General features: G+C 43.3%; 1 protein-coding gene across 3 annotated transcripts in view; it reads left to right on the top strand.

The window, feature by feature from the left end:
• ARHGAP42 (Rho GTPase activating protein 42) overlaps positions 1-26,847 on the top strand; it is a 213,143-nt gene that overhangs the window by 58,052 nt on the left and 128,244 nt on the right. For all 3 annotated transcript variants that reach the window (XM_069969607.1, XM_069969608.1, XM_069969609.1), the window contains exons 2-3: positions 14,277-14,372; positions 26,785-26,846. In XM_069969607.1, coding sequence (XP_069825708.1) covers positions 14,277-14,372; positions 26,785-26,846 — 158 coding nt within the window. The remainder of the gene's footprint in view (positions 1-14,276; positions 14,373-26,784; position 26,847) is intronic.

Genomic DNA, 26,847 nt, shown 5'->3' with positions numbered 1-26,847 from the left:
CCCATGGCCTATGGCTGTATCTATATTTTCCAGGACCCCCTAGGGCTGCATCTTACTTCTTCAATCACCAGTAATTAAATGCCAGACGATCGGACTGGAGCATTATACATTTGCGCTCAACTTTAGTGACACAGGGTATAATGCAGATTGCTAGTCCTATCCAATGAGAGGGTAATGTAAACTGGGTTTTAGGGCCTCATTTACCAGACCTTTGTAAGGGTCCTCCATGACCATACACTTACAGTATGGGGCCATCTTTTGCCCGTCATATCGGTTGGTCTCATCACTGGTCTCCAGACATATCCAGGAAAGGCATCTAGTAGTGCCAAGTCAGGGAGTGAAGTGTACTGCTGTGCGTTTCTCATGTACAAAGCTGCAATTCAGGTTTCAAACTTCCAAACGACCGCTATTGCGAACGACCTTAAACAATCATTTTTCAGCTATGACTTTTTATTACACAAATAATTTGCGAACGATCAAACGATAAAAATGGGTCTAAATTCTACCAAACGACCGATTTCGCGCTGGCCGTTTAATCGTCTGCTTTACACAAAACGATTATTGTTCAAATACGAACGATTTAACAATTTTTCGAACGATAATCGTCCCGTGGAATAAGGCCCTAAGGGTCCTATTACACGGAGCGATTTTTAACGATAAACGATCGCAAATGTGATTGTTTATCATTTACCTGAAATCGTTCACCATATTAGACAGAACGATAATCGTTAGCTACGATCGTTACTATGATCGTTATTGCGATCCTTACTCTGATCGTTTACTCCTTCTGATCCGAGCAAAACAATGAACAATGTGCAATTACACTGAACTGAACAAATGTGGAATTACAGCGAACGATTTACGATAATTTTGGGTTCAGATCTAAATCAACGATCAACGACAAACGAACGATTTTTCGATCGTTACCTGCAATTATCGTTTAAATTCGAACGATTTAACGATTTAACGTGTAATAGAGCCCTAATGCTGCGTTTACACAGCATTTAACAATTTTAAAGCAACGATTTCATCAGCGTTTAGACAAATAAATCGTTAGAATAATCGTTAAAAAATTTGTAAGAAAAATTGTTATTGCGATTGTTTTTAAGATCGCTTAAACCAATCTTTCAGATAGGGGGAATTTTTGAAAGACTGTTTACAGGAAGCGATCTGCGAATTTTTAGCGAAGGATGAACGACGATTTGAGAACATGTTGAAAGATCGTTAAATGCAATCGTTATTGCGAAAATTCGAGCAATAATCGTTCCGTGTAAACGCAGCATGAGTCTTGCTTCCAAATCTTATTCTTATACTGAGGGCATTACAGCCCTCAGTACTTTAGGGGCCTTTTTAATACTCTGCGCCAGAGATTAATTCATTAATATCACGGATGTATGAATAGAGCCTAAGGTTGGCAGGGAAATTTTGTGGATCATTTTCAGGATTTTTTTCTTCTTCACAAAAATAAAAGAATTGTGAAATAAAATAAACAAAGTCTCATTTACAAAAATTTCCACTAAAAAGAGGGACTGATGTTACATTTTCCAGACAAAAAGTTGAACTGTACATTTCCCTTTTAAATTGTAATTGTCACTTTAAAAAAGATTTTTGGCATGCTAAAAGTTTTGGTGGGTCAGGTGTGGGTGTTCTGATCCCCATTTATCACTAGCCCTCAGCTGGGCGCTTCTCTCCTGGTCTTGCTGCTCTAGGCAGACATAACACAGACTCCATAAATTTTTCCATCTCCGTCCATAATGTTTGACGAGTCTCTACTAGAGATGAGCAAATTTGCCGAAAGTTTGGGTTCACATATTCCCGAGCGACCGGCATTTGACTCCTTCTGCCTGGAGAAGGTGGATGCACATGGCTGTATCCATGTTTTCCAGGCAGTCCTCCAGCTTCATCCACCTTCTCCAGGCAGCGGGATGCAAATGCCAACCGGCAACTGGCAAGTTAGCTCGTTTCTAGTCTCTATATGCCTCTATTTGAGGAGAATTCCAGCTTTGGGGGCACAGGAATGGGAAAGTATAATTTCTTTATTATGATCCCATCCACTCTCTCTGCCATGCCATGGATTTGGATGGAGTTCTCTTTTAAGACCCGCTAACACTGTCATCCATTGTTTTATAAAGAACACCAAAATTCTCTGCCGTGTCCGGCACTCTACAGATACCTAATAAACCCGGTGAGTAGAGCTTTATCCTGCAGATGGGAAGGATGTTTATTAGTTAGAACTTTTTTTTCTGTTCACTCTTCTTCTCCGTCAACCTGGTAAGAAGAGCCATGGAGCCCCTCGTCCTGTGCTCTACAGATGTGCTCTCCGTTTCCTTGGGTCTTGCCAGATAAGAGCACTTTGGAATATAAACTATTTGGCCCTTATTTATCTCCCGACATCTGCTGTGTAATAGACGTTTGTCTGATGTAGGTCTTAGAGAGTCTTAAAAAATGTGCTGTTGTTTTTTAGACAGGTCCTCCTTCTCCTCAGGAGAATCGCATTGTTTTCTAGCCAGCAGGCCTTGCTCGGAGTCCTGGGTGTACAGGCGCACCCCAAGCTTGTAAATTCTTTGTACTTCTTTCCTGGCACTGGGAGATTTTTTTTTGTGTAACTTTTATTTTCGGTTACATTTTTTATTTTCGGTTTATCATTTTTATTTGCTGATATTATTTAGATTCTTTCATAGATCTTTAGTTTACAATTGTATCTAATCCACTGTTCACATGCAGAACTGCATCCAAAATGCCTTACCTCATGCCGCAGCTCACTACAGTCCCTGCTGGTTCAATGTCTGTTCAGAGCATGTGGTACTGTGGTCGAAATGATTATAGGGGAACTATCAGCAGGTTACACAAATCTAATCTGTTGATATGTCCCTATTGCACAGGAGACACTGAAGAGGAAGATACAGTATGTCTCTAACCTTTCTCCTCTCCACCATTCTGGTGCAGTTAGTAGTTTGCTCCATGGTCTAGAGACTGGAAGGAGCATTGCCCGCCCCCATAGTGTCGATCCAGCCCATTCCCAGCCAGCACGCTCCATTGGCTATGATAAGAGAGGGGCAGGCCGTCCGGGGTCTAATTGGCACTATAGGGGCAGGCAATGCTCCTAATGGTCTTACCGGACAATGGAGCAACCTACTAACTGCACCGGAATGGCACCGAGGAGGAGGGTAAGAGACATATCTTCCTCTTTGTTGTATCCTGTGCAGTAGGGACATAGGCAAATTTATCAAACATAGCGTACAGTGAAACTGGCTCAGTTGCCCCTAACAACCAATCAGATTCCACCTTTCATTCCTCGCAGATTCTTTGGAAAATGGAAGGTGGAATCTGATTAGTTGCTAGGGGCAACTGAGCCAGTTTCACTTTACACCATGTTTGATAAATCTCCCCCAATTATTTGGATTTAGATTTGTCTAACCTGTTCCCCTTTAAGATGGTATTGACATTGGATACTGTACATTAGGTGGGAAGTAGTCTCTGATTTAGGGTGCTTTCACACACCGGATCCGCAGCGGATTTTACAGTGCGGATTTAATGCTGTGTTCATTCATTTAGTCAAATCTTCTGCGGATCCGCAGCAGAAAATCCGCTGCGGATCCGGTAGGTGTGAAGGCACCCTTAGCCTTTGTTCACATTAGTGTTGCGGCTTCTGATTGAAAAGTGGTCATGGCAGCTACGCCACCAGTGAACCATTGACTTGGATTTGATACATTGGGGTTCCAACTTCTTTTCTTTTTTTTATAGACATGTGGATACTGGCAACTGAGTAAATTACGACAGGCCTCCTAAATGTTAATGGAGCTTTAGGGCCCTTTACATGGGCTGATTAACTCTAACAAGTGTAGCTAGAAGCCGACAATTTACCCGTGCGGTAATGTCAGCGATCATGGGCTGACGGCATCTTTTGTGCAAGCATAAAAATAGTTCTATAACTATGTGTGCAAATGGTCACACAAATGATACAGAGATCGTTCGTGCAGCCTGGCCACTCAATGTATTGTGCCATGTAAAGGCAATGCAATAGGTGATAAGTGTCTGATCAGTGGGGGTCCAACCATCGGGGCACCCCCTGATCACATAAACTTGGGTCCAAGATGTCCTTGTTTGAGTATGCAGGCCGCCATTTTTCCAAAACTTTAACAACTGTTTGGGTGATAGCTATCTCTCATAATATGTAAAATAGTTCTATGAGTCTGGAATGCATCGACTATAGTCTCGGTCTCCAATCTCAGGCTTGCAAAGTAGAAAGCTTTCCACTTGACACGGTTTGGCAACAAAATTCAAGCACGGTTTATCGAAGAGTTTCTCTATGATTTTCACCTTTTAAGCGGTAGATGATGAATCATGAGTCCAGTTGGCCGGTAAGAATGGAAAACCCTGTTCCCCATCCTCCTGTATAATTACTGTGATTACAGAGGACTTCTGATACAGCTTCATATAAATACGGCTTAGTGGCCGGCTGACTAATGGTTTTATACGGAATATAGAACATGTCGCCATTTCCATGATCAAAATGTATCATTTTACTATCCAGATGCAAGTAGTCCAGACTGCTGACTGTACTTAATGTGTAACTACATGTTTGCATTGGACGGGGATCAGAATGGGGAATTAGTGATCTCGGTTAGATACAAAATTGGTTTTTATTTTCATGCAAATTGTGTTTTATATTGTGGTTTTCCCGATGATCATTGTAGACAGCAACTTTATGGCTCTACAAGTTATCTTATTATATATTGCATTATATATCACTTCCTGATTTTATGGTATCTATCTGGGCCGAATATAGCATTTATGTATGCATTACTTAGATATATACTTTATCTAGATTATATATAGCATTGTTTATTTCATGTACACAGTATAGTATCTATGGTAAGAAGGATATGGAAAGCAGCTTTTTGATGCCACCTTTTGAGTGTAGCTTACTAGAGATGAGCAAACCGGACGTACCAAACCAAGATTCGTTCCAAACTTTGCAAAAAGTTTGGTTCAGCACAGAACCAAACTTATTGTAAATTTTGGAACAAGTTTGGAAAAATCTTAAAAACAGTTTTTTCTCACCTGTCTGTGCTCCCCCAATGTCGTTCTATGGGTCTTCGGTGTCTTCAGCTGTTTCCCGTTGCTGGCTGACTAAGAGGCGATAGAGTCGCAGCCAGTGATTGGCTAAGCAGACTGTCACTCTCGATCACTGCCCATGTTGCTGTCCCGTCTCAGTCAATGATTGGCTGAATGGGATTTTGGAAGCAATGCAGAACACCGGACACCAAAGAGGAAGGACATTGCGGGAGCACAGACAGGTAAGTATAGATGAGCACATTTTTTTGAACCGCCCTAACGCAGTCTGCAATGGTTTAGCTGTTTTAATGCGGGTTGTTTAAGATTTGATTCAGACGAATCCAAACTTAACGTTAAACTTCTGCAAACCTGCCAAATCAAACTTTTGAAAAGTTTGCTGATCTCTGAGTCTGTAGCTTACCTGCGAAATTAGGGTAAGACTCTAATAAGAAGCCTTAGGACATGACTGGGGATGTAAGCCAAGTCAGACAACTCTCCAGAAGGTGAAATTCCCCATCTGTAGACTGATTTTTTGAGGTTATTTCTTGTATAGAGCAGGGTGGTGTCTGGCTGTAGAGAGGCCTTTTACTATGGGACCATCTTTTTTCTATTTTGAGGCCTGTATGTCGTGGGAGTGTGTTTAAAGGAATCAAGTGGCCGTCCTGCACATTGTCCTTACTTCACTTCAGCAGTTTCTCTAGAGCATTTTTCCGAAAGTCTTTGTTAAGGCCTGATGTTTTTGGGGGTATACATCTGGTACTGATAAAAAGGAATCGGTTAGCGCTATACAAATAAATATCATTATTGTTATTATTGGCATGCGGATGCATACTTTACAGGCCCATTGAGTTTCATAGATGTAGCCTAGTCTACTAGTGACTAATGAGCTCAGTCTACTTCCTGAACATATATCTCAAGAATGTGATGTACACCTGGCCTTTGTAATTCCTGTTTCTTGGTGGATCCTACTGATTTCCAAGAATCTAAGGCCCATAGGGGAAGCTAGCCAATCCCCAAATCGCGTCTACTATTTCCTCCAGATAGGCGCCACCTCGAAGCAGACTTTATTGAAATAATGGGGGGAGATTTATCAAACATGGTGTAAAGTGAAACTGGCTCAGTTGCCCCTAGCAACCAATCAGATTACACCTTTCATTTTCCAAAGAGTCTGTGAGGAATGAAAGGTGGAATCTGATTGGTTGCTAGGGGCAACTGAGCCAGTTTCACTTTACACCATGTTTGATAAATCTCCCCCCATTATTTCAATAAAGTCTGCTTCGAGGTGGCGCCTATCTGGAGGAAATAGTAGACGCGATTTGGGGATTGGCTAGCTTCCCCTATGGGCCTTAGATTTTTGGAAATCAGTAGGATCCACCAAGAAACAGGAATTACAAAGGCCCCTATATGTTCATTTGGCATAATACATCTAATTAAGGACGGCAGTTCATAATAAGTTATTTTTTTTAAATTATTCTAGACCTTTAAAGGGGCACTCCGGTGGAAAAAAAATGTTTTCAAATCAACTGGTGTGAGAAAGTTATACAGATTTGTAATCTACTTCCAATGAAGAATTTTCAGCCTTTTAGTACTTATCAGCTGCTGTATGTCCTGCAGGAAGTGGTGCATTCTCTCCAGGCTGACACAGTGCTCTCTGCTGCCACCTCTGTCCATGTCAGGAACTGTCCAGAGCAGTAGCAAATCCCCATAGAAAACCTTTCCTGCTCTGGGCAGTTCCTGACATGGACAAGGGTGGCAGCAGAGAGCACTGTGTCTGACTGGAAAGAATACACCACTTCCTGCAGGACATGCAGCAGCTGATAAGTACTGGAAGACTTTTTAATATAAGTCATTTGCACATCTATATAACTTTCTGCTACCATTTGATAAAAAAAATCATCAGAGTACCCCTTTAAAAAAATAGTATAATCATTTATCTTCTATCTGTTAAATGGGGTACAGAAAACATAGCTACTACTAATACAAACAGCGCCCCTTTTGTCCTAAGGTTGGGTGTGGTATTGCAACTCAGCTGTGTTTAAATCAATAGAGCTCAGCCACAATATCCCATCCAAACTGATGGAAGGGAGGCGCTGTTTCCACAAGAAAGCAGCCATGTCTTATGTAATGCTGTGATAGCTATATTAAAAAAATCATACAAATATTCATAATTCCGATAGTGGAAAACAAAGAAAGAGAGAATAGACTTTGGGTCCTTTAAGCGGAATCTTTGGCTGTTCCCAGCATTGCGGCAATACTTAACATTTCTATTAATTTCGTCGCCCGGGGGATAGCTGCGGGGTTTAGCTGATTGATAATACTTTACTTTAGATGTTTTCTCGGCTCTCGATTGCATGGGCTCGCCTGTAACCTTCTCTTCTTTAATTGTATTTGCAATTTCAGGGGAGATGAATTGGTAAAGGAAAGGTCAGTGTCTTAATGATAAAGTAAGTCCACAAAGATGCAGAGATACAAGACAAATAGTACATGGGCCAGGGAAGCATGGGGACATAGAGAACAAGTGCAAAAATACAGAGAAAAGGGTAAAAAGAAAACATGTAATGTTAGGCTCATTTGTCAGCAGGAAGGCCTTGTATGTATGTTAGAATAGCGCCCCTCTGCTGCCTCCAGTGGCTGTGTTGGGAACTGCAGGAGTGCGCAAGCCCTGTATCACTAGTGACACTGAGCCCCCAGTGTAATGTCTATTCTAATGGTAACATGTATTATACAGATATCAGGGGAGGCTGTAGCACTAGTGACACTGAGAGCTCCCCCCAGTGTGACGTCTATATATTACATGTTACCATTAGAATAGACCTTACATTGGGGGGGAGCTGTCTGTGTCACCAGTGCTGCAGCCTCCCCTGATGTCTATATAATACATGGTACCATTAGAATAGACATTACACTGGGGGGAGCTGTCCGTGTCACTAGTGCTGCAGCCTCCCCTGATGTCTATATAATACATGTTACCATTAGAATAGACATTAGACTGGGGGAGCTGTCTGTGTCACTAGTGCTTCAGCCTCCCCTGATGTCTATATAATACATGTTACCATTAGAATAGACATTAGACTGGGGGAGCTGTCTGTGTCACTGTGTCACAGCTACCTCCAGTGTAATGTCTATTCTAATGGTAACATGTATAATACAGACATCAGGGGAGGCTGCGGCACTAGTGACGCAGACAGCCCCCCCCCCACCCAGTGTAATGTCTATTCTTATAATAACATTTATTATATAGACATCAGGGGTGGCTGCAGCTCTAGTGACACAGACAGCTCCCCCCAGTGTAATGTCTATTCTAATGGTAACATGTATTATACAGATATCAGGGGAGGCTGTAGCACTAGTGACACAGACAGCTCCCCCTGCTTTATGTCTATTCTAATGGTAACATGTATTATATAGACATCAGGAGAGGCTGCAGCACTAGTGACACAGACAGATCCCCCAGTGTAATGTCTAATCTAATGGTAACATGTATTATACAGATATCAGGAGAGGCTGCAGCACTAGTGACACAGACAGATCCCCCAGTGTAATGTCTATTCTAATGGTAACATGTATTATATAGACATCAGGGGAGGCTGCACCACTAGTGACACAGACAGCTCCCCCAGTGCAATGTCTGTTCTAATGGTAACATGTATTATACAGATATCAGGAGAGACTGCACCACTAGTGACACAGACAGCTCCCCCAGTGCAATGTCTGTTCGAATGCTAACCTGTATTATATAGACATCAGAGGTGGCTTAGTACCTGCATGCATTAGAGCTAGCGATATGTAACTATGTCGAGACCAGTGCCCTGAATTTCCCGACACAGCCACTGGTGGCAGCAGAGAGTCTATGATGAATTTCCCCAAGGCTTGTTACCCCAACTATACTCCATAACCACCGCAGAGATATGGCCCCTGCCAGTGTCGACCATTGTAACATGATCAATATGTGAAATCTTAGTTAATGTGTATATATACCAGATACGGCAATGCTCTTTTCCGTTGTATACGCACAGGTTTTGGCGGCTGTACAGACACATAGCGAATCCCCATCCCAGCTTGAGAACACTTAGTGCACAGTGCAGGCAGATAACAGAGAGCATAATGCCTTATACTGTAAAACGCGCCTTCCTATAAACACCCATAAAACTGTCAGGGGATTTCTCCCCGGCACTTTGTAGTCGTTGGGATGATATAATGTACGGTGTGCGTCACCACTTATCTCCATATGAAGGGCAGCGCTCTTATTACAGAGGTGTTGCAGACATGCTTAAGTGTCCATTTCAGCGTGGATTTAGGGGAGTTGTGCTTTATTGGTAATTTCATAGGTTGAGTTTCACGCTGGCTCCTCTTGGCTGGAAGAACCGACCTCAGGATAGATTTTGGAATGTCTCATAGATAAGCTATTAAAATCAATCACGTATCATTCGAACCAGATGTTGCTTTGGCTCGAGGAAGAATCTTTACGGGATCAGTCTATTTCCAGGGAACGTTAATATGTATGGTACGTCTCCGGCTTTGTATGTATTATAGCAACCTAAGTAGGCCTAGTCTTGGGAATTACCATTACCGTATACTATATCTGTCTCCTGCTGTAAGTGCGTCATAAACGGATATCAAAGTGAAGCTCCACCGTTATATAATGTATTTTCTTTTTTTTTTCAGCTCACTTTTTTATTATTTTCCAACATGTAGAGTAATAAACATTACTCAAGGTACATAATGAAAAGTATACAAGAAGTGGAGAAATAGCTTGACTTACAAATCTATATAACTTTCTATTTAAAAATCTCCAGTCTTCCAGTACTTATCAGCTGCTGTTTGTCCTGCAGGAAGTGGTGTATTCTCTCCAGTCTAGCACAGTGCTCTATGCTGCCACCTCTGTCAATGTCAGGAACTGTCCAGAGCAGTAGTAAATCCCCACAGAAAATCTGGACAATTTGTAACATGGACAGAAGTGGCAACAGAGAGCACTGTTGTCAGACTGGAAAGAATACACAACTTCCTTCAGGACAAACAGCAGCTGATAAGTATTGGAAGACTGGAGATTTTAAAATATAAGTAATTTATATATATGTTTAACTTTCTGACACCAGTTAATTATAATGAAAAAAAGAAAAAGAAAAACAGTTCTTGGCCACTAGGTGTCCCAGGTCTATGCAAACTGCTGTCCATTGCTTGTTGTGAGGGTAAATCTATCTCTAGTAACAGATAGATCAAGACAAATTACAGGAGGAGTGGGGCTTAGAGAGAGACAGAAAAGCCTAGGCTATCTACCTGCATGCTGTGTACTTTATATTATCCACACTGTTCCTCAAAGGTATATCAACACTTTCTTCTAATCTCTCACCACTCATGAAGGTCATCAGAGTAGTTGTCCCTTGTGCCCAAAACATTGTATCTACAGCTTTATGTCCACATAGTGCTGCAGTGTAATCTACCTTTCCCTTCAATTGTTAACAGTATCAGCTTAGTGCTTAGTGTAACCTTTTTCTTGCTGCAGTTCTGCTGCTGTTTCTTTCCTTTCTGCTCCCATAGCACCTTGAAAACGCACTAGCAACCCATTCTCCACCCATCATGCCACCTACAGTATGGTACTGTGTAATTTCCAGTCTGAAGAGCAGGAGAGGTTTTCTGTGGGGATTTGCTACTGCTCTGGACAGTTCCTGACATGGACAGAGGTGGCAGCAGAGAGAACTGGGTCAGACTGGAGAGAATACACCACTTCCTGCAGGACATACAGTAGCTGAAAAGTAATGGAAGACTTGAGATTTTCTAATAGAAGTAAATTAGAAATCTCTGACACTTTTTGGCACCAGTTGATTTAAAAGACAAAAACATTTTGGTGAACAACCCCTTTAAGCTTTTCTCCATAGTGCCCAGTATACACATGTTTTTATATTCTTTTGCTAGGCTTTCATGTACAGCCGTTTTCCTTATGACCGATACCTCGAAAATGATTTAATCGAATGGGACGTCTTAACCGGAGCGTCGGATCCTCAAGTGCTCCTTCAGTATCTAATTATTCCAATCAATGGCAATTTAGCTCAGCGGGGCTCAATGGCTGGAGAAAGCTTTGAGGGAAAATGACCTTTAAATAAAACTCAATGAAGAAAAATTACATGTCTGCTCCGGGAGGGATTCTCAAGTAAATGGATGATAATTCTCCACCTGAATAGGACGGCCGCGCCACAATGGACCAACTATGTTTAGTCTGATTGATCGGCGGCAATTACTGGTGTGCCAGGTTGATGCATTCATGTCATATAGTAGACAAATTGCTGTAAAAATGGATAAAAAAAAAATGCCCCCTGGGCCCATGTGGGCATACTGGCAGAACGGTGTATATCATGTATACCATCTGTACTGGTGTTCAGTGTGTTTAGATTACTAGTGACTACATTCAGTCCGTTTTTAGGCATAAATTGTTAGGTTAGAGAGTGAAAACAAGATCTACTCAGAAATGGACCGGACAAGGTCATAAGCCTGCTTGGTCTTGCTTTGGATATCAGGATCGCAGAAGGTTCCAGTAGTTAGCGCGAAATCTTTCATTACATTTACTCCATGAATTACCCCGACTGTAAATTACCCAACATTCCTCATTGAGAATTTTAACCCTTAGGGGACACAGCGATTTTCCATTTTTGTTTTATTTTATTTTCATTTTAGTTTTTTAGCGTTTGCATTCTAAAATGTATAATGCTGTCATTTTTCCTTCGAAAAAAGTCACATGAGGTCTTATTTTTTTTGAGAAACTAAATTTACTTTATAATGACAATTTTTATTTTACCATAAGATGCATGACGAGACGGGAAAAAAAGTCTTTGTCAGGTAAAATTGAAGGGAAGGGGGAGGTCCGTTGAAGCGCCTGTGTGCGTGAAACAGTCAGTCGCCACACGGTTCGCATATTGTCTGCTTACTATGTGTTCGCACTGTCAGTTTTTCTAAGATGTAGAAATAAAGTTCGTGAAGACATGCATACCTCTTAGTACAGCAGAAATCTACACCTGCTTTGAAGCATGTGTTAATTTTTGCCTGGTTTACACCTGTTTCCAGATGTAAACCTTTATAAATTGCACCCACCCATCAGACAAGCAAGGTATACATACATGTCAGAAAAGGAGCTAATCTGGCAGTTTTTTTGTGGTGTACGCCAGGAGCACACATTGATAAATCCATAAATCCCCCCCCCCCCATTATCTTCATTCTCCGGGTTGGTACTATTACAGTGATAGCCAATAAATAAGTTTTATTTTATTTTCCAACATGAAAAAATGGAAAAAACATTTTCACAAAATGAATAGCCCTAAAAGTGCCATATTCAGACTCTTTTTCCCTTTTATTTTTCCACCTATGAAGCTCATTTTTTTGCGCCATAGCTTTACGTCAGTACCACTTTGATATGGATTGGACTTTTTGATAGCTTTTTATTCTTTTTTTTTTTTTTCTTTTTAGCAAAAATTCGCAAAGTTAATGTTTGGAATTTTTTATAATCTACGCCGTTCCTTGTATGAGATCAATAATGTTATATATTAATAGATCTGGCAATTACACGCACAGTGATATAACATGCTTATTTACACTTTTTTACTGGGGGAAAAAGGGGAAAGGAGGGTGATTTTAACTTTTATTATGGGAGAATTTTTTTAATTCAGCAAAACTTTATTGTTTTATTTAACATACGTTTTAGGTGCCCATAGGAGATTAATATAAGAAATCCTTTGATTACTTATACTGATCATAGTTTTCTCATGAGAAATCAGTATTATCTGCGATCGACTGATAAAGCCTGAGGCTTACGGCCTACAGATGAAGACAGGATCGAGCACTTGAGGGAAATGGATACCAGACGACAGGTTTAAAATCCCTTAGAACCTATTTTCAGACCTAAAAACTGGATCTAAGGGATTAATACATGCCGACACAGCGATTGGACCATGGTGGCATGAAGCGGCGCCCCCCTGCTCCACATAGTAACAGAGGACCGCCCAGTATAACAGGAGCTCAGCTCAGTGCCAGCAGTGCCGCACCAAGCCATTACTGTACGTCTCAGTGCGGCTAAGAGTTAAAAAGGAATTAAAGGAGTGCTCTACTCTCCTCTTGTTATTCTTTGTATAATGAAATCATACAATGCTCCAATATACTTAAAGGGGTACTCCAGCAGGGAGGAGGTGGCTGAGGGAAAAGACGTCCACTCACCTCCCCGGTTCCAGCGGCGGGTCCCGCATTGCGGCGCTCTGGTTCCCGGTTCCCGGACGCTTCCTGGTGTTTGACGCGGGCCAGAGACGTGACGTCTCTGGTCCGCTCAGCCAGTCAGTGACCCGTGTCAGACACCAGGAAGCGGCCGGGAACCGAGGACCAGAGCGCCGCAATGCGGGACCCACCACTGGAACCGGGGAGGTGAGTAGACGTCTTTTCCCTCAGCCACCTCCTCCCCGGTCCCAGCAAAAAAAGTGCCCCCCCCCCCCCCCCCCGCTGGAGTACCCCTTTAATGTAATTGTTTATTCACTTTGTCTGGCCTTCTAAGATGATAAAAACAACCTATTTTATTGTTAAAAATGAATGCCTGCCTTAAAGGGGTACTCTGGGCAAACTTCAAAAACCAGGGAGGGCCGGGGGTGTTGGAAACTTAAAAATTGAAAGACACTTAGCAGTCTTGGTGCTCCCACAGCCATAGCACCACCGGTCACTGTAACCTGGTGGTGTCCTATAACCCCCATTGCAGGTGTCGTCACTACACCACAGGAACTGCCTGCTCAGCCAATGAGTGACTTCAGAGGTGTCCCCCCTCACTCACTAAGGCTGGGCCGTGTTGTTACAGGACTGGGACATAGGGGAGACCAGGGAGTGACTGGGAGCAGTGATGCTGGGCTGCGGGGGCACCAGGATGGATAAGTATAACTTGAGTGTTATATTCCACTCCACCCTCCGCCCCTTCCCTCCATTGTTTACGAAGTTTGCCCTGAGTACCCATTTAAAGGGGGTTTTTGGTATAGGGCATGGGAGGGTAAATAAAAACATGGTATACTCACCTCTATGCTGGCCACTGCTACTCCCCCAATAGCATATGTCCATGCATTATGCTTGTTGGTGCTGGCGATCATGTGATCATCCTGTCATGTCATTAGGGCGGTTTACCATTGCGGTCTTTGCTACCGCCGTATGGTTATATGTGATGCAGAGTAGTAATATTAACTTACTGTTTGTTTTTATTTCAGATCTGTCTATGGCTGTACAGAAATTTTCCCATTCTCTGCAAGATTTCCAGTTTGAATGCATTGGTGATGCTGAAACGGATGACGAAATTAACATCGGTGAGTGTGAACATTGCGTGATCATGGCCATTGCTCTAGAATATACAGTGAGGTTAGTGACCAATTACAGCTCAGCTTTCATTTTACCAGAGTGATAGGAGAAATGAAAGCTAAGCTGTGATTGGTTGTTATAGGTAACAAAGAGCGACATAAATCTCCCTCAACCAATCACATCTTTGCTTTCATTTTCTAGGTTGCACAATAGCTGCAGTGTTGCTATAGCAACCTGGCTCAGTGGCTATAGTAAGCAGGGATACGTACAGTACTGCTCAGGCCCGAACTTAGTCAGCTAGCGGCTACAATCACATTATTTCCTGCATGTATACAAGTTTTTACTCAGACTCGAAAGTGTGGAAGTGAAAACTTGTATATGTGCGAGAAATTACCTAATTTCCTAAATTACCCAGACTATGTCCACACAGTGCGTATAGAGAAAAATTGGCGTATCCTTGCCCTGTGAAGGCACTATAAGGCTATGTTCACACAATGTCTTTTTTGGCTGTATTTCAGCCGTCTTTTTGGACAGTTTACATTTTGAAATGAAAACATGGGCCTATTATCCAAATTAGGACCATAATTTGCATACTACGCCCATATTTTTGTTTAGCCATTCAAAAAGATGGCCGAAATACGGCTAATAAAGATGTGACTATAGCTGTATGGTGTGAACCCTGCCTTAAACAACAATGAAACAAAGGGTAAAAAATTAAGGAGTTCTTATTGTGTTTCTATTGTTCCCTATGTAAGGCCTACAAAATTAAATTATTAATATCACCTCCAACTTTAAACAATTAAAAAGTCTCACAGGGTGTGGACCCCCACCACCTCCACCAACACCAAAAAAAAAAAAAAAAAAAAAAAAAAAATTAACCACTTTTACAGTTTACATTCTATAAAAGTCACCAAGGTCGAAGGTTTTATTCACACGCCGTTTTTTGGAGCTCTATTTGGAAAATAATGTAAATTCTACATGTTTTTCAGCCACTTTTTGTTCAAATACTTTAAAAGCTGTGACCAGGTAATAGAAGTCTCTGAGAATTTTTCACCAGTAACCATTGCAGAGGTAATATTAAACCATCTAAGGGATGGTAGGGATGATATATTCCCATTTTTTTTTTTTTTTTTAGAGACATTTGAGGGCTCTTTTAGGATTGTTTAATTCTCAATAAATGGCTCCCAAAAACTAAGACAAGTAGAGTAATGCCTACTCTTCTTTTAAGAAAACTCAGAACATGACTAAGGATTAAAAAAAACAAGCCAGAAATCTTATGTAGACAGCTGTTTCGGATTCTTGCCCTTCTTCAGTACAGAACAGGGGGTTGGCTGATTGACTGAGAAGAAGAGTGCTATAAAGGTGTATGGAGACTTGAATCAACACAGTCAAAAGGTTAACATCATTGCTTGGCACATGGTTTTATTACTTCTCTGCCTTCTTCAAGGCTTATGGGGAGGTCTTCTGATCCTGTTGTAGAATCCTCTATAAGTTAGCTGTGATCCTAAGATTTGTCAGGTCAAGCAGTGAAAACATCTGAATAGAATTAGGGTCCGCCTTGAGGCCGGAGTGGCGCATCTGCTCCATATAATGGTCCCGATGGTGTAATGAACAGGAATCTGTGTCTTTTGCGCTTCTTCTGTAACAATATGAGCCCTTTGAAAGTGTTATTTATGTGTCAATTATTAGCTACAATGTAGCGGCACAATGTATTCCGGAATGTGCACGTTCCACATATGATCTACATTACGGAATTCCTGCAGGATGGGATGCCCGGGAAGTTGGTTTTGTAAGTGAATACTTTGTTGAGGGAAATTTACCTTGGTAATAGAATATAGGCTTCTTTTTACTATTCAAGGAATCTGTTAAAAAAAATCCCACAAAATTTACACAAAAATGTTTTGTTTTGAAAAATATCTGGTGTCCGAGTCTCATGTGCAAAAACTAGTAACTAGAGATGAGGGAGTAGTGAAATATTCGACTTTGGAGAATTCGAATCAAATAGGCACCGATATTCGACTATTTGAACGATTATTCGATCCCATTATAGTCTATGGGGAAAAAATTGGCGGCACTTGGAAATCAAAATTCGACCACTTGGAGGTCACCAAGTCCCCCATGAAACCTCCCTAAACGATGCAAACGCCTCCAGAATGACACTAGGACATTAGGAGGAGCATGCCTGGGTGCACCTAACACCCCAAAATCGCAGTATAATGCCACTCTCTGCAGCTGCGAAGGAAAAATATTTGCGAACGCTTTACGAATATTTATGGCAATGTTCACACATTTCGTTCGTATTTCTTGCGCAGTATAACATACATGATTCCAATGTGCGTCCGCAGAGCGTCATGTTATTCACGCGTATCACGCGTAATTCTGTACCAACGTTACTGGGCTACTGGAACAGTATGTATCACGTGCCTTTTACTGGGCTACTGGAACAGTATATATCAGGTGCCCTTAGTGGGCTACTGGAACAATATGTTTAACGTGCCCTTAGTGGGCTAAACCAGGGACACTATAAGTGACTTGTACACACAGGGTACTGGAATGAATCCACCTGCTGATGCTGCTGCTGTTATACATCTATTTCTTAGCACTGAGAAGCTTTGGATTCAGAGATGACTTTTTCGCTGGATCTTAGCCCTGACAAGGACTTTTGGGTTCTGTAGTAATCCTGCCTAACCAAATCGCTACTAAAACCTCTCTCTCCCTGCTGCAAGATCTCTCCCTGGCTAGGTTGAAAGCTCATCTGCGGTCGAGAGGAGGGAGCCAAGTATTTAAGATTCGAGGTCATGTGGTTCAGCCACCCAATGAGGGTAGACGCCGTTTTCGCGCTGCGTGCGTACTCCCAGGGTCCCTCCCAGCCTCCCAGCATGGTCATTCGATTAAAAAAAAGTGGCAAGTGCGATGGAAGGGCTTTCGAATGTTTCGCGCATATTCGACACACTACTCGATTGAATTCGAATCTTTCGAATACCGCAATATTCGATCGAATACCATCTCAATCCAATCGTATTCGCTCATCTCTACTAGTAACAAAAGAAACAGATGTGTGATGGTGCTGTATCTGTTCTACCATAATGGTAGGCCATCCTGACCTTAGCAGTGGCCTCGGCAATCACTCCATCTTATCATGATCATGGTGGACTGGTCTGCAGAACACACCTTGAGCACACTTGTGTTTGTCCGACCCTGAGTGTACTGCATTAGATGTTCGGTGGCTACAAAAGTAGGATGCAACCTTAAAGGGGCACTCCGGGCAAAATTTATTTTTAATATGTTATTACAAAAGAAAAGTTATACAAATCCCTAATATACACTATTTATGGGAAATGCACATATGGTGCTATTTTCCCTCAACTTAGGAGATCAGGCAGGCTCACTTCCTGTAAAAAAAGGTGACGTCACGTCTCAAGTGCCGGGTCCAGCAGGGGGCGCATGTTTGCATCTATATAGATGTATCTCCCTCTCTGTGCTGGCTGATACTAACCCCGCTGTGGAGGCCCCTCCCCACAACTAGCTCACCCTACCGCCCGGTCAGCGTTCCCCCAACTAGCTCTGAGCCCACCCGTCCTGTGCAGGAGCACTCACCCGCCGCTCGTTCCTGGCAGGGTGAGCGCTCCTGTACCTGCCCATCCAGCCACCTGTGCTCTGAACCGCCCGGTCCCTTGCAGGAGCGCTTACCTGCCGCCCGGTCACGGTGCTGTGAGCGTTCCTGCATCTCCGTATGCATCACCTGTCCCCTCTCAGATACCCACTGCGCAGGAGCGGGTGAGCGCTGAGGCACAGTGGGGCACAGAGGCTGTCCTCGCTTCGCCTCAGCGCTCACCCGGACGCGCCTGCGCTGTGGGTATCTGAGAGGGGACAGGTTGATGCATACGGAGGTGCAGGAACGCTAACAGCACCGCGACCGGGCGGCAGGTGAGCGCTCCTGCAAGGGACTGGGCGGATCAGAGCACGGGCGGCTGGATGGGCAGGTACAGGAGTGCTCACCCTGCCAGGAACGATCGGCGGGTGAGTGCTCCTGCACAGGACGGGTGGGCTCAGAGCTAGTTGGGGGAACGCTGACCGGGCGGCAGGGTGAGCTAGTTGTGGGGAGGGGCCTCCACAGCGGGGTCAGTATCAGCCAGCACAGAGAGGGAGATACATCTATATAGAAGCATACATGCGCCCCCTGCTAGACCCGGCACTTGAGACGTGACGTCACCTTTTTTTTACAGGAAGTGAGCCTGCCTGATCTCCTAAGTTGAGGGAAAATAGCACCATATGTGCATTTCCCATAAATAGTGTATATTAGGGATTTGTATAACTTTTCTTTTGTAATAACATATTAAAAATAAACTTTGCCCGGAGTACCCCTTTAAGGCTGCCTGGAAAACATGGATACAGCCATAGGCCATAGGCGGGATCCATGTTTTCCAGGAGCTCTGCATCCAACTTCTTCAGCCACCAGTAATCAAATGCCGCACACTCGGGTTCGGACAATTCGATCATCTCTAGTCAGCAGTCATTTGACCACCAAGGAGCTATGTGGACATTGGATCTTGAGGTGTGGATAAGTCTTTTTGAGTCCAACCCTCTCTTCCTATAGATGACTTTGAATTTGGGCAATTGAATGGGACCTTAGGGTCCATTTACACAGAAAGATTATCTGACAGATTATCTGCCAAAGATCTGAAGCCAAAGCCAGGAATGGAATTGAAAAGAGGAGATAACTCAGTCTTTCCTTTATGACCTGATCTCTGTTTATAGTCTTTTTCTGGCTTTGGCTTCAAATCTTTGGCAGATAATCTGTCAGATAATCTTTCTGTGTAAATGGACCCTAAGGGTATGTTCACACTGAGTAAATACGGCGGAATCCCGCCGTACTCAGTGTCCTGCAGTGAGTGAATAAGAGGGAACTCACTCCCCCACTTCCTCCCCTCGCTGCTCAAAGAATTGACAAGTCACTTTTTTGAACGGAGAGCCGCGGCAGCGTAGGAGCGCAAGCTCTCCCATAGACGGGCAATGACACACTGAGACAGGCGGGATTCCGCGGCGGAAAGTTCCGCCGTGGAATTCCACCTGATTTGCTCAGTGTGGACATACCCTTAGGTAGGTTCCCCTAATATAAAGTGATGAGATTAAAAACAAATGTGTGTGCGGTTGTGTTAACAAATGTTGATTTAGAAGAAAATCTGCACTAGTTTACTTAGTATTAAATAGGATTTCTAAAAGTTCACATCAAGTTTTGCTTCATTGGAATAGTTGCATGGCTACTTAAAGGGATTCTCCAATTAAAACTTACTTGTCCCCTATCCACAGGATGGTGCCCCTAGTCCTGTAGTTAACCGCGCAGGAGAAGGAAGACCTACGTTGCCCTGACGTACAGGAGCCGACACGCATGGCACCCTTCTATGTCTGGTGGCTGTCGCAGTCTGTGTTATACACAGGAGGGCAGTCTGCACGGCACACGCTCCCTCGGGCCGTATCAGAGGATCTTAAAGGAGAAGTCCGGCTAAAATTTTTAATAAAGTACTGTATTGCCCCCCAAAAGTTATACAAATCACCAACATACACTTATTACGGGAAATGCTAATAAAGGGTTTTTTTTTCCTGCACTTACTACTGCATCAAGGCTTCACTTCCTGGATAACATGGTGATGTCACTTCCTGGATAACATGGTGATGTCACTTTCTGGATAACATGGTGATGTCACTTCCTGGATAATATGTTGATGTCACGACCCGACTCCCAGAACTGTGCAGGCTATGGCTGCTGGGGAGGATGATGGCAAGGGGACACAGAGGGACACAGGGCACTGGAGGGACACTGAGCATCCCTCTGCCATCATCCTCTCCAGCAGCCACAGCCCGCACAGCTCTGGGAGTCGGGTCGTGATATCACCATGGTATCTAGGAAGTGTCATCACCATGTTATCCAGGAAGTGACATCAGCATGTTATCCAGAAAGTGACATCACCATGTTATCCAGGAAGTGACATCACCATGTTATCCAGGAAGTGACATCACCATGTTATCCAGAAAGTGACATCACCATGTTATCCAGGAAGTGACATCACCATGTTATCCAGGAAGTGACATCACCATGTTATCCAGGAAGTGACATCACCATGTTATCCAGGAAGTGAGGCCTTGATACAGTAGTAAGTGCAGGGAAAGAGAACTTTATAAGGATTTCCTGTAATAAGTGTATATTGGTGATCTGTATAATTTTGGTGGACAATACAGTACTTTAATAAATATTGTATCCAGTGCGGCCCCCAGGCTGGAGGTTTCTCACCCCTGGTATACGGACACAGCCCATTGATAATGGGAATAGTAATTACTCTGTTGTTATGGTAGGAATAACAGAAGAATGGGGCTCAGAATTTCTCTAGATCGATTGAACACAACCCAGAACCCTCCAACAGTATCCAAATATTTTCCAGTTTTCTCTCTTCAAGACTGATTTAGTTTAACAAACCACACCAAAGACGGTAACCGGGCTTCCACCAGAGCGCGACTAGTTATGCTGTGGGAACCATGGACGCAGTCACTTAACAGGGCAACGTGTTTTACATTTCCTGTTGGAGCGCTCCATAGCTCACTTTCCATTGATGCAGATACAGTAATTACTTTCTATATTGTGAGTAGCCTATATACCCACAGTGTTATACAGCGTTACCTTGTCACTGCAAAGAAAGTTCAGAGTCGGCCACATAGCTGTTCTCCCCCTTTTTCAGTGTTTTTCTTTGGGCTTGCAGAGTTACCAACATTTAATAAGCTAAAATCTGGACATTTAAAGGGGTACTCCAGCGAAAATCTTTTTCTTTCAGATTAACTGGTTTCATAAAGTTAGATAGATTTGTAATTTACTTCTATTGAAAAATCTCCAGTCTTCCAGTACTTATCAGCTGCTGTATGTCCTGCAGGAAATGTTGTTTTCTTTCCAGTCTGACACAGTGCTCTCTGCTGCCACCTCAGTCCATGTCAGGAACTGTCCAGAGCAGCAGCAAATCCCCATAGAAAATCTCTCCTGCTCTCCAGACTGGAAATAACACAACTTCCTGCAAGATGCATGGGATCTATCATGGATGAGCGAAGCTGTGTACAAAGCCGAAGCATCTGTGTTTGATTCCTGCTGTCTGCCCGCTCCATGTAGAAGGTGGAGACAGCCCGAGGCCCCCCCTGAAAAACATGGATACCGCTATAGTTTTCAAGGGCTCTATGTTTTTCCATTCGATCTCCACCTTCTCAATGGAGCGGGCAGACAGCAGGGTTCACACTCTCATGCTTTGGCTATGTGCGAAGCTAAGCAAATCCCGCTTCACTCATCTCTACCTCTGACCTATCCATAGAATTCCATTGTAGTTGACTAAGACCTGGTTGCAGTATTGGGGCGTTCTAGCAGTTGAACCCCCACAATCATCCAATTATCCTGTGGCTGAGGGAACAGTGTTATCGGCTGGAATACACCTTAAAGTGTCACTGTCTTATTTTTTTTTTTTTTTTTTGTAGGAATTAATATTACAGGTGATTTTAAGAAACTTTGTAATTGGGTTTATTAGGCAAATCTGCCATTCTCTGCATTCAAAAAGACTTTCCCCAGGTCCCCCCCCCCCCCCTCCTCTCTCTCATTCACTGCTCATTATCAGGAAATCTGGACTCTTTTACATCAGTCGAACCCTGTGTAACCTATGGAGAGGGGAGGGGGAGGAGGGAGATTAGTCGCCAGCAAAGAACAAAGGATTACACAGTGGGACCTGTATAAAAGCCGGTATTCAGAGGTCAAAGAGGTCTGTGCTGACTTCAGAGGAGATAGCCGGTGATGTAGCTGTAAATTAACTCTTTGTTGCCCTGTTTTGGTGCCTCATCTCCCTCCACCCCTCCCCTCTCCATAAGAGAACAATGAAGACAGGTGGGAGAGCTTCAAACTGCTTTTTCATGATAAAAATGCATTTTTTGGCTAATAAACCCAATTACAAAGTTTCTTAAAATCGCCTGTACTATTGATTTCTGCAAAAAAACAAAACAAACTAAAATGACAGTGACACGTTAAATGTGGCCATATACAGTAGTATAGTAGTCATCAGAATCCACCAGTTTCGGCAGGATTAGCCAACAACCGTAAGTGACCTCGACAAAATGTCAGTGGAAAGAAGAATAAAATGCAACATGTTGACTCCTTTATTTGTTCCCACAGGAGATAAGCCGCTGCCAGAGCTTTACCCATTGTAGTAAATGCGGTGTATACACTCAGGTGACGAAAGTTCCGCCGGCGGCTATGACATGTATGCCGACGGCTTTAGAACATCTATAAAAATGTTCAACAGACAGAGATACTGATGGAGGAGCCACAGAAACTCTTAAGGCAGGTTAGACCGGGTTCTACGGAGATAAACAAGTCAGGTCTAGACAGGTCGGTCACACAAGACAATTATAGCTCAAGGAATACACACTCCGAAAATAGAGTATAATCTAGAACTGCGACCCTTTATTCCTGGGTAGTAGCGGAAAGACTGGAGTGACATAACCTCTGGACAGCCGTCCGTAAATGGGTAACTCTTCTGGCTTGGTTTTCTATCCCCAGTCATATCTTAAGGCTCTTAAAGGGATAGAGCGTTGACTTGCAGGCATGCTACCGCCAACAGGAGACACAAGGAAGCAAGATCTCTTCCTTTACCTTGAGGACCCTGACATGTAAATCTAGAATTTTGGGGAGTTTTGCCTATCCATAGTCCTGTACGATAGTTTTACAAATTTTTTTTTTAAACCCCACCACTTGAGGTGCGCTTTAAAAATTAACATAAATGATATTATTGTAATATGATGTCGCTAAAACTGATGCTAAGAATTGTCAGTTTTTGCTTACTTCATTCCCCCCAAAAATATGGTATAAAAATTCTATTGACCCACCCCAAAAAATTCCTGCCTATTTTTTTTCAGTTTTTTTTTGGCATAAAATCATTGGCATATATTTTTTTGTTGTTGTTGTAGCATATTACATTTTACGGTAAATTGGAGTTGTTGTTGTTGTTTGTTTTTTAATTAAAAAGTGCAGTTGACCTTGAAAAAAAAAATTATTCCCTTTTGATGAAAATGGAAGAAAAAGTTATGGAAAGCAAAGAGAGAGAGGGGAAAAAAGGAAAAGCAAAACAAAACTCAAAATTAAAGTATCTAACCAAAAACTTTTGACATAGAGATATATCAGAGGATGTGATCACTGGGGGTCTGGCTGCTGAGACCACCACGCCCGACCCCTATCTCCACTGACACCATCCAACTATTACACTCACCGACAGTGAGCAGGGGGTGCCGCGGTGAGCTGCCGGAGTAGCTGCTCAAATGATCTTTAGATCCTTCGGGTGGCCCACAGAAGATATCGGTGGTCTGCTGCCGTCGTTCTTTTTGAACATGTTCAAAGATAACGGACAGCTAGATTTTCCCGAATTGTGAAGGTGGCCTAAGGGACACAACACTTAGGCAAATGCATCTGTCTCTTTGTCCTCTTCTGATGTAGTTTGAAAGTTAAAATACACTGTAAGGGGTTAAAATCTGTTTCTGACCCTTCCTGTAGAGTTTATCTCAGGGCACACTGGATGGACCCTAAAGTAAAAAAAAATAACATCATGGATGAGCGTTCACCATCTTGCTCCCTCACCAGCCATAGTCAGGAAGGATCGGATGATGGAGGTCTTCCCCCACATTACTATACTACAGCTCACACATACACTGAATTTTTTCTATGAAACAATGCAGTTTTAAGCTGATTTCCATATTTTTAACTTCTCCAATGTGTTTTGTACCGTCCCGTGAGACATCTTACCAGCCAGACTCGGAGACGGTGAGCAGAGGGAAATATCACGTATCTCATCTCTCCGGAGAGCGGCAGAAATGCTGCGGCAGCCACTATACATACTGATGGCTTTTGCAGACTAAAATATGTAAAATTTATAAAATGTAAAAATTGATTTATAACGTCATTCTAGTCTGATTTATCCCATAGCAAAATTCCCGATAGTCCTTACATTTTACCCGAAAACTTTTCTTCTCAAATTCTTTTCATTTCATTGCACCGATGAACATAATGGTTAACATTATGGTATAATAGGACCTAGAACTCCAGGATTCGAGAAGCGTGGCTGCCTTCCTCCAAAACAGCGCCATATCTGTACACTGGTTGTGTCAGGTATTGCCACTCCGCTCCATTGAAGTGAATGGGACTAAGCTGCAATACCGCCCACAACCTGTGGACAGGGGTGGCACTGTTTTTGGAAGGAACCAGTCATATAGTTTTAGATGACCAGGAATCTGAGATATTACGTGTTGTTTTTGGGGGGGGTCATCACACTAAACAGCTGCTTTAGCTTTGTGGAATCCAATGGTTACCAAAGATTTGTATTTTTAACCCCACAAATAATAAATAAATACAGATTATATTTTTTTTTTGTTATATAAAAAGCATTCTTTTTTTAGTTCTATCCTGTAATGTCTGATGAGTTTTCACCCTGCATTCCTAGACTGTTTATTCATCCTCCATATAGCCCAAGAATTACAGTAATATTGTGGCTTTTTGCGTGCGCAACGGGATCCGGAATTAGAATACATTGCTTCTTTCTTCCAGAAACAACACCACTCTTGTACTCAGATTGCGTATGGTATTGCAGCTCAGTTCCATCGAAGTGAATAAAGCCAAGTTGTAATACTACACACAACCTAAGGAGAGGGGTGGTGCTGTTTTGGAAAGAAAGCAGTGTATTTTTTCGAATCCTGGATAAACCCTTCAATATTTCTCTGAGAAGGAATAAGAAGGAAGGAAGGAATAACTGCAAGTATTCTGGCATAGTCCATCATAGGAAAATGTTAAAGGGAATCTGTTGGATGGTTTCAGATATTGTTTGTAATCACAGCACTTAATGCACCTTCTCAGTCCTATTATGGATGTCTAACCCGCTGCTTGTGAGCCAAGCAATTGTGTTTTTTTTATATATGCAATTATGCAGCAAGAGCCCACAGGGCTGGACTGATCACTGCAAGTGCCCACAGGGCTGGACTGATCACTGCAAGTGCCCACAGGGCTGGACTGATCACTGCAAGTGCCCACAGGGCTGGACTGATCACTGCAAGTGCCCTCAGGGTGAGGCCAATAGCATCAAGTGCCCTCAGGGTGAGGCCAATCGCATCAAGTGCCCTCAGGGTGAGGCCAATCCCATCAAGTGTCCTCAGGGTGAGGCCAATCACATCAAGTACCCTCAGGGTGAGGCCAATCACATCAAGTACCCTCAGGGTGAGGCCAATCACATCAAGTACCCTCAGGGTTAGGCCAATCACATCAAGTGCCCTCAGGGTGAGGCCAATCGCATCAAGTGCCCACAGGGTTAGGCCAATCACATCAGGTGCCCTCAGGGTGAGGCCAATCACATCAAGTGCCCACAGGGTTAGGCCAATCACATCAAGTGCCCACAGGGTTAGGCCAATCACATCAAGTGCCCCCAGGGTGAGGCCAATCACATCAGGTGCCCTCAGGGTGAGGCCAATCGCATCAAGTGCCCACAGGGTTAGGCCAATCACATCAAGTGCCCTCAGGGTGAGGCCAATCACATCAAGTGCCCACAGGGTTAGGCCAATCACATCAAGTGCCCTCAGGGTGAGGCCAATCACATCAAGTGCCCACAGGGTTAGGCCAATCGCATCAAGTGCCCACAGGGTTAGGCCAATCGCATCAAGTGCCCACAGGGTTAGGCCAATCGCATCAAGTGCCCACAGGGTTAGGCCAATCGCATCAAGTGCCCACAGGGTTAGGCCAATCGCATCAAGTGCCCACAGGGTTAGGCCAATCACATCAAGTTCCCTCAGGGTGGGGCCAGTCACATCAAGTGCCCTCAGGGTGAGGCCAATCACATCAAGTGCCCACAGGGTTAGACCAGTAAGGGCCATAGAGTCATGAAAGGGTGGGGTTCGGGTGACCGGCTGCACAGAGTCCGGATCTCAACCCCATCCAACAGGACTGGAGATGAGCCCGGCCTCTCCCCAACATCAGTGTCTTCTGCCTTCACCTCCCTCCCTCCCGCTCCTGTGCCAGTGCATGTACAACAATAAGTCCGGGAAACAGGAAAAGGGGCTTAGGCTAGAACAGAAAACGTCTCCACTTGGTCTTCAATGGAAACACAAAACAAAGTTTGTATCCTGTCTTATTCCGCAAAGATGGCGTACGCCTGGAATAGATCTCTGCAAGTCAGTTTTAAGAACTTCCTATGTGACCTTTTATTCCTATCCCCTCCTTCCCATCATCTACATCCAGTTTTAGCTGTCCCTTTAACGGTCTCGTGTATGGGTTTTCCTTGACAACTCTCTTTTTAGCTGTCATGTTCCTCTGAAGTTCTTTTATCATTGGATCAATACATGCACTTAACTCCGTTTCCTTTCTTTCAGCTCAGTCCTTGAAAGAGTTTGCTCGCCTACTCATTACTGTGGAGGAAGAAAGGAGGAGACTGG

The sequence above is a fragment of the Dendropsophus ebraccatus genome, chromosome 5 (genome assembly GCF_027789765.1).
Source record: "Dendropsophus ebraccatus isolate aDenEbr1 chromosome 5, aDenEbr1.pat, whole genome shotgun sequence".
Lineage (NCBI taxonomy): Eukaryota > Metazoa > Chordata > Amphibia > Anura > Hylidae > Dendropsophus > Dendropsophus ebraccatus.
This window is presented reverse-complemented; position numbering and strand designations above follow the sequence as displayed.